The sequence below is a fragment of the Prinia subflava genome, chromosome 9 (genome assembly GCF_021018805.1).
Source record: "Prinia subflava isolate CZ2003 ecotype Zambia chromosome 9, Cam_Psub_1.2, whole genome shotgun sequence".
Lineage (NCBI taxonomy): Eukaryota > Metazoa > Chordata > Aves > Passeriformes > Cisticolidae > Prinia > Prinia subflava.
The window spans coordinates 7,775,001-7,788,578 of NC_086255.1; the positions used below are offsets into that span (position 1 = coordinate 7,775,001).

The window sequence follows — 13,578 nt, forward strand, 5'->3', positions numbered from 1 at the left end:
ACTGGAAAGGCAGTTCTGTGTGAGATGAACAAGAAATTTGGCTGCAGTTTCTTAGGTCTAGTGCTGTCCAGGGCTGGGATTCTGAGAATTTTTCTCTGCCTGGCTCTGCTGCAAGCATTAATTTTGGTCCTGGGTGAGTTGCATAAACTCCCAAGCTCTCACTTTCTTCACCAGTCAAAGTGGTTTACACTTACCCACTGAACGGTTTAACATGGCTTTTTCCTTGAGCTGTTCTCCCAGCCTCCCCCAGGGCACAGAGCCCTGTCACAGTGCTGAGCTCTCAGGGTCAGTAGCAATTTTGGGGCTGATGCAGCTCATCCACCCCCAGAACTTCTCCTGGCTTTGCACTTGAACTGTCTCAGTGAGCCACAAGTCAGATCAGCCAAAACTGCCTTCTAGCTGCAAGGCCCCTGCTGTACCAGGAATTTTGCTGTTTAGCCAAGGCAGGTCTCAGTGAACTGATTTAACTCTCTTGGAAATTTTTCTGGTGTGACCTGTGCTCCCTAGGAGCTGCCTGATGCATTTGTAAAATCTTTGCTCTATGTAATGCCCATTGGAATGGATTTTAAGGTCAGAAGCATCGCTAAAGTCATCTTGCTTAACCTTCTCTTTTCAAAATCAGAGCTTTTCCCTAGAAACCAAATGAAAGCTTATACTTTGGGAAATTACCCAGTCATGAAAAGTGCAGAACAATTGCAAGGCCAAAAGTTTTCCCTCATGCTGCTTATATTACCTTTGCTTTTTAGAAACTTCACCTTGTTTTGAGGTTAAATTTGTCTAATTCCAGCTTTTTGATGTCACAGAGTTTTCAGTGGGATTGAAAAGCTCCTGCTCTTTCCTGCTATTACATCCTTTCTCTGCTTTTAATCGCCTGTCATTGTGATCTAGTTCCCTCTGAAGCCTTTATCTGAGTAATGACTTGACTCTGAGTCTTTCAGGATCACAACCTTGTGTTGATGGTTCTCCACCAAATTCCCTTCTGCAAATCCCCGTGTACACACCCACCGGTGTTATAAAATTTTTTCTGCTTTTTCTTTTTATTCTTTGTACACATTAAATGATCAGAAGAGCAGGTCCTTTCAAGTATTCTGTGACAGCATCTTCTGGGAGATTTTAATGATGTTCCCCAACTGCCTGTCCTTGGTGTTGCCCAGAACGTGGCTCTCAGTCTCACAGGGCCTTGCCTTCTCCCTTTGCAGGCATTTTACATCAGTGTGTGAGAACACACTTGGTTGGTTTTGATGGCTTAAACAAGCATTGCCTGTGAGTCACCAGCAGATTTACCAGGAAAGGATTTGTATTCTTGTCTTGGCCAGTGGTACCTCATGCTGTGGGTTGAAGGAAGTGATCTCTGAGGTATCTGGCTCAACAGAGCCTCCCCTGCTATCAGAGCCATCTGTCTGAACAATGCCTTGATATACTTTTCTTAAGCCTCTTTGAGTTCAAATTATTCAGGTCTTGAATAGTTTGTAAATCTTGATTTGTGAAAAACATGATTAAAAAAAATCTTGCTCGATAAACAGTATCAAACAGGAAATTAGCATTGTCAAATGCAGACCCTAAAGATACACATCCTGAATACTCCTGCCTTTTCTGTGTCATTTTTCATCATTTTTCCTCTACAGCTCTCAAGGGAATTTTGCCTGATCTGTTTCACATCATGCTATTATTGTCTTTAAACATACTGTTCCTAATTATTTCTTTGGTAAATTTATCTTTCCTATTAGTTATATTTATTTCTAATTTAATGACTTAGTCATTGCCTTTTTTTCCTCTCTTTAATTAATATTATCTCAGTTCTTGTGATTGGGACCTGCAGCAGAACATCTTAAAAATTGTTTGGTTTTCCTTTTATGGTTACTTTAAAATCTAGGAATATGTATGTTCCTTCCAAATGCCACATGCATGTATAATTATATATACTTAACTAGCACTGCTCTCTATTTCTGTTTTTCATACATGCAATCAAATCATGTTTGGAGATATATGCTAATTTTTGAAAAATGATAAAAAGCTTTTTATATTAGGATGAGGTCCAGTATTTATTACCTGATCTCAGATGAAAAACTTTCTGATTTATGAAATAATCCTGTTGACTTTTTTTTAAGATACAAAGGAGTTTGTCAGTTGTTACTGTCTTTTCTAGCTAAGTTTCAGCAGGTTGGAGTCAGCTGTATTCCTACTGACTGGGGAAGTTCTTTCCAGTTCAAGTTACTCCCCGTTGTTTCAGAGCACTGCAAATACAGCTGCAGTGGATGTGACCTGCTCATGCACAGACATCAAGCTCTGTTATTCACATCCAGCCAGAGGAAGGGGTCAAGGGGCCAAGAATCACTTCATGGGAGGAGTTAAAAGTCGTCCCACGACTCCCATATTGCTGATAACTCCGTTTTTCTGCCATGGCCTAGTGAGGGCACACACGAGGATGACTTGGAAAAAGGGAGATCCCTGGTGTTGCAGAAGGTTGGACCTTGTGTGTATCCGGTGCAAAATCCCTTCCCAGGGCTCCCTTCCCAGGGCTCCCTGCTGTCCCCTCCCGTGTGCCACTGAACCAGCCAAGGGCTCAGCTCTGCTCTCAGCAGGCTGCACTGGGGCTGGAGTGGCTTTGGCACCGTGCTGCAGACATGGGGCACTCAGTGTGCTCACCGACACTGCACTCTTGCAGTCAGCACAGGGTTTTTTTCTGGCTGCTGGAGTCAAAATTACAGTTACTCCAGCATTAGGCTGTTTGAAAAGGCCCTTGGCACTATGGTGGTTACTGTAAAGTAGCTTTGCAGGTTAATTCTAATTACAAACTAATCCAGCAACATGAATGTGGCTGTAAACAGGTCCTTCAGTTTCTGAAGTGTCTTTTCATGTCAAAAATCATGCTGGACAAAATGCATACAAGATAAAGGAATATTTACTTTCTAGAGCTTTGTGAAGCCTGAAGATTACAGAAGATCTAGAAAGTCCACACCTATACTTACAAACTGTACCTGTTCCAGCATTATTGGGAAATAGAGAAGGGTTTTGTGTCAGATACTTGCTGCTGAGGAGTTCAGAATTAAAAAAATAATCTTTGCAATAAATACGGTTTAAAAGAAAATTAAATGGTGGGTGCTAGATTTTGCCTTCATATGTACCTAAAATAAGGGTAATGAAGGCAGTGAATTCACAGATTTATATTATAATTAGATACAAATGAAACTTAACAAAATAGAAAAAAAAGTACATATATTTCTTTTGATTGCTTCTGATTAATTACATATTCGCGTAGTGGGATTAGGTTTCTTTTGCATAAATCTAACATAAGATCCTAACAGAGATGATGCAGAAATCCTGGCAGTAGGCAATAAAGCTGTGTTTGCAGTTGCTTTGCTCCTTTTTACTGCCCACAAGATTCTAGCCAGCCACTCTGGGCTCCTGTGGGTACATTTCTTAGTTGAGTGGAATTCCCTTCTTTGTCCTGACCTGCTGTTAACTGTGTAAGTAACATGAATTCTCAGCTTTGGCCCAGTGTGTAGCAATAGGTGGATTTGCCCCATAAAGGCAGATGAACAGCTCCATAAAGACCATAGCTGATAGCTGAACATCTCACCTGTGTGAGCAGCTTGCTCAACTTTGAGTGTTGCAGGAAAACAAGAGCACAAAGCAGAGCTGACAGTGCAATCACAGCTTCTAGAACCTTGCTGAAGCAAGTGCAGTTGGTATTCAGCTGCCACGAGGGCTGTTTCTTCATGCCACTAGAGCAGTTTCACAGATGGGAATTTGGCCTGAATGATTACTCACATCTCTGCTGAAAAAACCATTCCATGCAGTGAATAATTGCACTGCTGTCAGCAGCAGCTGATGGGAATAACAATATTGCTTGTCAATGGAATTAACATCAATAAGTTATTACAAAGTTTATTACAGTCCATCCATTAAGGAATATACTAGCATGACATTGTCAGTCACTGCTGTAATGCTGGGAAGTATTTTTGTATAAAATCAGACACTGGGCATGAGTTAACAGTGCAAGTGTTCATAACAGCAGGGCAGCTGGGGTTTTGTCTCACCCAAGGCAACACAGCAATCAGTGGTGGGCTCAGAGGATCTCCCATGTCTCTTCCATGCATGTTGTCATTCAGATTTACAGTCACAGCCTCACGCTCCATTTCCCACTTCTCCCCAGTCCTGTCTGCTGCAGCTCCACCAGCTTGGGAACTGCTGGTGTGAGCTCTGCTTCCTGCTGCTCCATCCTCCTGCAGCTTGAACAGAGCAGAGGCTGTGCTGGGAGCTGCTCCTATTGACATGCTGTGACAGTAGTGTAAAAAACAGCTTGAGAAGGTCCAAATTTTAAAGATGCATATTAGACAACGACTAATTAACAAAAATATATATACTTTCCTTCCATTGGTAGTAGTAAAGAAACTTATGGTAGATTCTGAAGTCCTTTGGAAGCCAAGAAACTGCACTTTTATATTTTTTTTTCTGAGCACAGATATTTATAGTGACTTGTTCAGCAGATAAGAGCCTGGGAAAAATGAGTGGACAGTTTGGGTCAGGATGTTATTAGAAGCAAATTTTGGTCTTCATAGTGTTTATGCTGTCCCAGCCACTTGTGAGATCACAGAAGCCTGCAGAGAAGGAAACAATGGAATTTGATGTTACACCAAACATCAAACAGGGTTGAAGGTTCTGTGACCTCTGCGAGTAATTAAAATAAAGCTTCACTGGAAAATGGTAGGCTACTGCCACAGTTCCTGTTTTACAATTCATGACATTGCTTAAGGGGTTTAAAAGATGAGTCTGAGTTATTCTTTGTGCTGCTCCATAGTCCTTAAGAGAGTTAAAAAATCAAGTCATTCTCCTCAGAATCATGATAGGAATAAATACTGGATAGGTTTGTCTCTCAAATGGGCCTATTATAACTGTTCATAAAAACTAGGAAAAAAGGGAAGTGTTTTTACTCTCAAATGTACTCTTTCAACTACATATTAGTTTTTGTAGTATTTAAATAGAAATGTAAAGCTTTCTACATGTTTAATAGCTGTCAGGTGACTGCTAAGTTATCTCTGAAAGGAGAGTGAAGGAGTGCAGCTGTGCAAATGTAACACAACAAATATGCACTTAATTGTGTCCTTTGGCCAGCAGCACATGTCTGTTGGTAATTAGTTCTTCCTCTACCAGACCCACTGGCATGTGAGCTCTCCTAGCGGGATTCTTGTTATTGTTCTCTCTGGCTCTTGTTTGCTGTTGTTCTGGAAGGAAGGACAGAGCTGAAGGCATGAGTAATAGGAAATCTTAAGCTCTCACGTTCACCAAAGAGGAAAACATTTATTTAATCAGCCTAGAGCTTTGCAAGCACTCAGAGAATAAAAGTTAGTCTTGTGGGAAGTGGGGGCAGAGGGGTTGGACTCAGAAAATACAGTCCTTGGCTTTTGAAGTGCTGTTACCCCGGGGTTAACGCTGTACGTGAGCTCACTGCAGGTATTTCTTCAGCTGGGTTTTTGGGACATGTTGTGCTGCCTTGTCTGCAGGTGCATTTGCAGCATCTGGATTGGAATAATTCTTGCAATACCCAAGATGTACTGTACAAATGCACTGTCACTGCCTGCCCTGACAGCTAGGAGTGACTGTACCTTTTTGTCTTCAGGAGGTCCCCAAACAAGCAAGGTTTCTAAAGTGAAGGGAAATAAAGTGAAGGCATGTTGAGAATAGGCTGGAGCATCAGCAGGGTGAGAAGGTTGTACAGGAGCTCACAGGATGGTGAGCTGGTATAACTGGTGCTTTAAGTACCTCCTAACCCTTCAGTTTACCTTTTCAACTGGTGGAGGTCTCTAAGCTGGGTGCACACAGTGTGTAACCCAGTGCCTCTGTTCTGCCACCTCTGTCACTCTGGACAACTGTGCAGAGTCATTAATTACCCCACCCCATCAGAGGGAGCCTTCAAAGCTCTCTGTCAGCAGTGCACAGAGGCTCTTAGCTGAGGAGGATTTGTAACATTCAAGGTGAAGTCATTTGGGAGAACAGCACGCTGGAAAAAGGCTGGAAATGTATAGCTTCTGAGTCTGAAAAGGTGATCTATGAAAAATCTGGTATGAAAAAAGTGGTTTCTCATTGTCAACTATTGTTATAGGTCTTGGTATTGTTATAATACATAACAGAGTTTGTGCTTTTGCTTATGGTACTTGGGACATGTCCTGTGCAGAATAAACACGTCCAGCTCCCCTGTGGAGTCCATCATCCATGAATCCTGGTCACTGACCCTCGAACTCTACTTCACAAGTATTAGAGATGTGATCACATGTTGTTGTTTTTAAGACTGGTTATGAAGGATGCATTTCTATAATGGTTTTCCTTGGTAGCTTTTCTCCAAATTATTTTATGTAGGGCATTAAATATGATTTAATCTCTTTTTCAGACTGGGAAACTGAAGGTCAGTGTTGATACAGACTTGATTCCAGTTTAAGTCTTGAAATTACCAGAATAAATAGATCCTTAATACTATCTAAAATAATGTTATATCTATTTCATTTATGAACATGCATATAATGTTCATATTGTGGACAGTATACATATTTGTGGTATATAGAAAATAACTAAAACTCCTGTATCTTTGATCAGTCACTGATCAGTGAGATTTGTAGAGCAATAGAAAGCTTCCAATTTAGCATCTATTTATCCACATTTATAATTATGCTTGTAGAATTCTTTAGGTCACTGTTTCTTCACTCTGCACTTCTAAGGCTCTGGAAGCATTTGGTAAATGAGAACGTGCTTGTACTTTTTTAATTTAATTTTTTTTGTCTGCTGTGTTCAAGTGGGATTTTATCTGAGAACCTATTTCAGATTTGTCAGTGTGGGTAGAAGATAAATAGGCAAGTCAGAAGAGGTTGTATGTTGTCACAAATTCAGAACTGATGTTCTTTGCTTTTAGGGCACATGCGAGTGTCTGATGGTTTAAGAGAGGCTTTATAGGGAGTGACAGCAGCACAGGTTTAATATTTCATTGGACAATAAATTTCTGTCAATTCATTCAATTCCATTTAAGAATTTGAATAAAAATGTTAAATATTATTTTGGTTGCCTTTAGCACTTCTAACTAACCAAACCAAGGTATTTACAGCAATAAATTTAGCTTACTCCATCTAATTTTAGGGACTGTCCTGTGAGATATGGGTCACAGTTTGTGCTTGGTTTGGATAGTCCTGACTACTCAACCAAAGTGAAATTATTCAGAGGGGACCACAAGCAGTCTGATAGATCAAATCCCAGTGCATAGCACAGAGAACTGCAATTGATTTCTGGATGTGGACTTGAGAAGGGACGAGGAGAACTCAGCAGAGTGAGAGGACAAGAGCCTTTCACCCTCCCTCACCTTGACTGAAGAATGTTTGGGGCAAATGTGCACTTAATCCATGTAACCTGTTACTGCCATGAGGAGTGAGATGCAAACCTTTTAATGCACGGCACAGTAGCATGAGATCCCTTCTAGAAAGCTGCACACTGAACATGCTAAATGAGGGGTTAGTAGCACTAAAAGGGCAAAAGCAGGTGTCTGGAAAGTGTGAATGTTTCACTGACTTGTAGATGCAAAAGTTGTCCTAATACATTATAAATTACTGATTTTTAGCAACAATTTTCCCAGGTATCCCAGCAAGTCAGGCACAGCAAGATGAGTCCTGAATTAGTTGAGATTCAGAATGTTTTCCAGCAAATACCTACTGTAGGAAGAATCTCACTCATGAGCTGTAGAAACATTACAGAGGCAAAAAACTCATGAAACTGTTTTGGAAGTGTTTAACAACAACAACTGCAGCTGCTCTGGTATGTGACTCCCCCAAAACCTCTCCAGTGCAGGGTGTGTTCTCACTTGGACTTGCAGGGTTGTGTTATCTGGGGCGTGGTGATCATTCATCATCACTCACACCAGGCTAAAATGTAACCAGTTGTTTCAGTCTCAGGAAAAGACCTGATAAACCTGAAATCGATCCCCTCGGCTGTTTGGAAGAGGCAGGTGCACATGGTTTGAACTGTATTCCCTTGACAGTGGCTTATCAGAAGTTTTTCCAGGAATACAAAACTTCAGAGAAGCCACAGGTCTACACATAATAATGTGATGCATTCTGGATTTCTTTATCCTATAAATTCCAGTCTTGAATGAAACCAGTGGGACACCTCAGAGGTCAAATAATTGCTAGGGAGAGTCAGAGATGAAGGCAGCAGCCAGTAATGAAAATGATAGAGAACAAGCATTAACTGTGTTTTCCTCTCTCAGTTCAATATTAGCTTTGTTGCTGCAAGTCAAACATCAGTTCTATGTTTTCTCCCTCATTAGCTTTTCTTCCTTGAATAAACATATTTTTAATGACTTCTCATTTTCCCTTTTAATAGAGACCCTGTTTTCCCCAATAGCTCTAAATCTGCATTACTAAAAATACCTAAATCGCATTACTCTCTGTTTGGTGGATTTTGCTCCTAAAGTGCAAGAATCAACAGTAAATGCAGGATCTGATTAAGAGAAGTGCAAGCTTTTTGCAACTGAACAGTGAAATGTATAACTAAACAGAGTCCTCTTCTCGGAAGTTGTAGTGCTGAAATTCCTAGATGGGAGTTATTAAAATTGGATACAGCTTTACCTGTGGAAGAGCTGGGTGGTAGAGCTGATTTTCTGGCAGTTGTCAGATACCTTAATCCATGTACTTCATCATCTCATATAAATATGTTTAAATAAGAAGGCTGTGTAATGAATGTCAAATGTGAACCAAAAATTTGTTATTCTTCTCAACAGACAAAATGAAAGGTTGGATTTAGTAATGTTGTGATCTTTGGTATAATGAGGTAGAGGATGGTTTTGGTGACATTTTACAAGTCAGCCATAGAGTAAACAGATATTTTGTGCATGTAGCATCTCAGTGGATGGGGAATATTTGTGAAAAAGGATTTGAGGTTAATTTGTTTGGAAAGCCAGATAGAAATTCAAAGATTTTTAGAATTCTTTACTTGCCACTATGAAGGGTCATTTTCTAGCATGAATTATTTTTCTATTTAAAAGCCTGATGTGGACCTTTTGTCCTTAGTTTATGAGGTGAGGGAGCTAATGTATTGATTGCTTTGGTCTCCTAAGGAGAAGAAATCGCATTAATATTTATGCCTTGATTTTTCCTGTCCTTATAGGCCTGAAATCTGATCAGCTTTACCACTTATGGATATCAATGTATTTAAGAGACTGAATGACTCAGTGGATTTGGATTTGGGTAACAGGATCTAGGGTATTTAGGACCTTTACATCAGCAGTTCAAATTCAGCTCAGGTTGTCTGTGCTGGTGTAGCTTCTGAAGTCAGGCATCTGGGAATTAAATTAATGGTGCCAGAATTGGGTCTTTACTAATACCCATACCAGCAGTGTAGGGAAGAGGGCCAAGGAATGAAATGGCAGGTGGAAAACTCACTCATTGACTAAATCCTTATATAACAATGGAACAATTGAGAAAGATGTGTTGTTTGGCAAAACGAGGAGGCAGCAGGTTTGCACAAATTAACTGCAGCATCACATTCATTGCCTTGGACTGTTAGATAGATGAAGATTTAAAAAGATATTTGTCAAATCATGAGGAACAGGTACCTTATGATGTAGCTCCTAGCCAGGAAGACACTGATTACTTGAATGGGAAGGTGTGAAGAGGAAGGGCTGTTCTGTGTTGTCTTTTCTCTTACAGACTTTTCCCCAAGCAGTCACTGCTGGCCTCTGAGGACAGGATAGACCTCAGGGCTGAACCAGTGTGGCAGAGCTTATGTTCTCAGTGCTACTGTCACATCATGAGGGCAGTGTTGTATCAAAACAGGTGAACTAGAAGAAAAAGGGCAATGGTCAGTCAGCAAACAATGAGCGCTCAGAAAGCAGTGCAATGCATTTGTCCCTCATGCTCCTTTTTTGGTTTTTTTTTAGGCAGGTGACAAGCATTATCATCCAAGCTGTGCACGATGCAGCAGATGCAACCAAATGTTCACAGAAGGAGAAGAAATGTATCTGCAAGGTAAGGATGTCTCCATTACAAACAAGAAATTCAGACATCGTGATTTTTCTGTCACAGAGCTCAGGAGTTTATAAACCATCCCCATATGTCCAATATAGTCATCCTGTCCTATATGTGTTGTCATATTTTTTCACTTGATACCCTTTTGCTCTATTAGGTGGCCATAACTAATGGCCATTAGGTGACTTTGCAGGGGCTGTGCACCCTTGCTGAGGCAGCCTGTGCTTGCTAAAATATGAATTTTGTTAGGCTGCCTGTGAATTTGACATTCTATGGATAGTTTAGCCAGAATGGTGTATGAGATACCAGACAAAGTGAAGGGATTTCCCCTGGTTTTTGCTGATTGGTTTCTGTGCTATTCTGTAAAAAGCAAGGGAAAATCTTCCAGAAGCTACAGTGAATTTGTTCTGAGCCATGTTGTTCTCATACCTCATGCACTCATTGGCAGAGTCTCTCCTCCCGTTCTTAATTATATTTGCTTCCCTTGACTACTTCCCTTTTCTCTGGTCACATCTCTCTTTTTATTCCCATGTACTTTATTTTTATATCTTTCTATAGCCACCTCTTTCTTGTACGTTTGTTTTCATCTCCCCTTTCTTGTTAACAGTCTTACACTACCAATTATTTGCAAGCTTTTTTTTTGTGTGATCTTTTCCCATAAAAAAGAATATGCTCTTTTCTTTGATTGAAAAGTAGCCTTGATGTGAAGCCTACCTACTGTCTGAGAGGGTGGTTTATTAACTATTAAGTTATTTTTATTGCTTGCTCTAGTATTACTATAGAAGGATGTAGAAGGATGTATAAGGATGTATAATACCCATTTATGTAAGCCAGAAATAAAAGTGAATAAGGAAGATACATGTTGGGATTTTATATATCAGACTTAGGTTATAAAACTTGAGGTACTTGAAAGGAATGTAGAAGAATAACAAAAAAATTATGCAAGTGTGGTCACAGCCATTTCTTGAAATCCTGAGAAGTTCTTACTGGGGGAGTTCCAAAATAAAATAATATTGCTAAGGCATTCCTTTGAAGCTAACTTGTTTTATTTTGTAGTTTGTCCTTCCTTGCAGTCTCTCTCTCATCTCTCCCTGACCTTTTACCTCAGTCGTCTTATTCCAGCTGTGCCCAGAAGGGGATGTGAAATTGTGCAGCAGCTCTGCCTGGCAGGAGCAGGGAGAGGCTGGAAGAGGGCTGGGTGGGAGGTGCAGCTTTCTCATGGCAAATTGGGAAGACTAACTTGAAAGCAGCAGTTACAGCATCTGGCAAATCTTAGTTTCCTCACATGATGGTGTGATAAAGTACAGGCAGAGTTCAAAATGAGCATCAGATCCTTTGCCATCATTAATTAATAACAACCATTTCCAACTGGTGCCATTTGCACCAGCCTAGCAGAGAGTGGGACTTTGGGTTAATTGAGCCGGCTTTGGTGGAAATTTCTGCAGATCAAAATAAGACAGAAGGTAGCACTTTCACTTAAACTAGGCTGGAGTTCGTCCTGGACAAGTTCAGGTGATAGGAAAGGGGAAAGGAGAGAAACCTGGCAGCAGCTTGATCTGCTGTTCTCTTCTAAGTGTATCTCCCTTTCTGTGGTTATGAAACAATGTTCCTTGTTTTCAGTCTGTCCCAGGGGAGGAGCACCTCAAATTGCATTGCTTTATTGTTCACAAGATGTTTTCTGACTAAATAATGTAACTGCTGAGTGTGCTCCAGACTGTCCTGCCAAAGCTCTCCTTGCTGAATTCAGGGTGCTTGTGAGTGTGAGGACCTAAAAGCCTTTCTTGTGCAAAGCTGAAATGCATATCCTGACTCCATCCAAATCACTGACCCTAGGGTGCAGAATAACAGCATTCCAAGCATTTATCCAAAATAGAAATACAACACCACAACAATAAAGCTAGGACAAAAATCAGGTTGTTAATAAAATACAGAAATAGGTGGCTTCCATCTCATTTCTAATTGTCCTATCCCTAGAATATGAAAGCACTGTCTTGGTATTGCTGGCAGGATTATGGTAGAAAATTGTATTAGAAATGTGTGGGAAACTGGCAAAAGGAGAACATGGACAAACAAGCAGTCTGTCATGGGGCTTTCTATGTTAAGGATGGTTGGAATAATCCTAGGAAAAACACTCTGGCTTGGCACTGCTCCAAGACATGAAAATGAGAAGGAAGCAGCACCAGAAACTGTCTCTTTCCCATTGATTTCCTGGTAAAATTTTATTTTTATTTTATGGGCTGCCCCAGGAGGCTGTTGCTGAGCTAGGATTGCCCAGTATTTAGAGGGATGCTGATATTGAAATAATGGTATGTGCAAAGTATAAAGCTGAATAAATTAGCATGTTAGTTGGTGTTTGCCAGATGAGCAAACAAACATATGTTAAGAATGGAAATAATCACAATTTGATGAACTGTTTCCAGTAGTAAAAGAGAGGAGTGATGCAGCTTGGGAATTTGCACCCTTGCAAGCATTTCAAAATAGATTGACGTGTTTGGATTTCAAAATGTAGGTGGCTCGCAGTTCAAGATCACAAAAAATATGTACATTTAACTTCTTAAGCCTGCTCTGTCTGATTTGGATTTTTAAATGTCACTTCTTTCAAATCTCTTATCTTTTTGGGTAAGAAAGCCCACAACCCTTAGCTAGACTTCACCATGAAAATGACATCCAGGTTCCCGCATTTCTTGTTCACTTTCACCATTCTCACAAGGTGTCCCTAAATTGTGCCAGTTTGTGATAAATACTTCCCAAAATTCAGTGACAGCTTTCTCTTTGATGGTAGCGAAAGTTTAACAGAAGAGAATCACAGAATTGTTAAGGTTGGGAAGACTCCTAAGATCATCAACTCCTGCCATCTAACAGTGAGGTACAGAGGAATAGGGATCATTTTTCTCAGGGCCACACAGGAAGAAAGCTCACAGCTGGATCTGAGACTTGAGCTAAAATCTTCTGAGTCTTAGTTCATCCTTGAGCAATAGGTGTCATATTCAGAGGAGTATTTCTCAAGTCACTTCTTTTAACATGAACTTACAGCCTTATAACCTGAACTGTCTTCCTCCTGCATGGCCAGGGCACGGCTCCCTCCTGATCTTGCAGTCTCTGTAGGGTCCTGGCTCTGAGGCTGCTGTTTGTTTACAGAGAAGGCTCTCGGTGCACTTCCCCCTGTTGTCTGATGGTTTCCCTCTGCCAAATGCACAGTTTCTTCTTCCTCAGCTTAGACTCCCAGCCAAACATCTCAGACCCTTGCTCCAGTCACAGCATTCTCTCCTGTCTCCTGATGATGACTACGCTGTGTACTGCTGGGAGTGAAATGATTCCTGCTGGTCTTTACTTCTGCACCAAGGTCTTGTTAGAATAAAGTTTCCAGGGGCCCTGACCCATCCCTCTCCTGTCCTCTGAGGGTGGGGTTTCCTCTGGCTGCTTTTGAGCTAATAGTCACCAGCAGGAGACCTGGACTTGGCTCTGTTTGGTTTCTTTGTGGACAAGAATCAAGAGGTGATGTTCCCCCTGCAGATAGTCAGGGCTCTGGATTGGCCTTGTGGTGACTGGGATGAAGGATGAATTTGATTGCAGC

The 13,578-nt window shown here is 40.9% G+C and overlaps 1 protein-coding gene across 12 annotated transcripts in view; it reads left to right on the plus strand.

Moving 5' to 3' along the window:
* ABLIM1 (actin binding LIM protein 1) overlaps positions 1 to 13,578 on the plus strand; it is a 187,534-nt gene that overhangs the window by 126,980 nt on the left and 46,976 nt on the right. For all 12 annotated transcript variants that reach the window (XM_063405280.1, XM_063405278.1, XM_063405272.1 and 9 more), the window contains exon 7: positions 9,917 to 10,004. In XM_063405280.1, the coding sequence (XP_063261350.1) occupies positions 9,917 to 10,004 (88 nt within the window). The remainder of the gene's footprint in view (positions 1 to 9,916; positions 10,005 to 13,578) is intronic.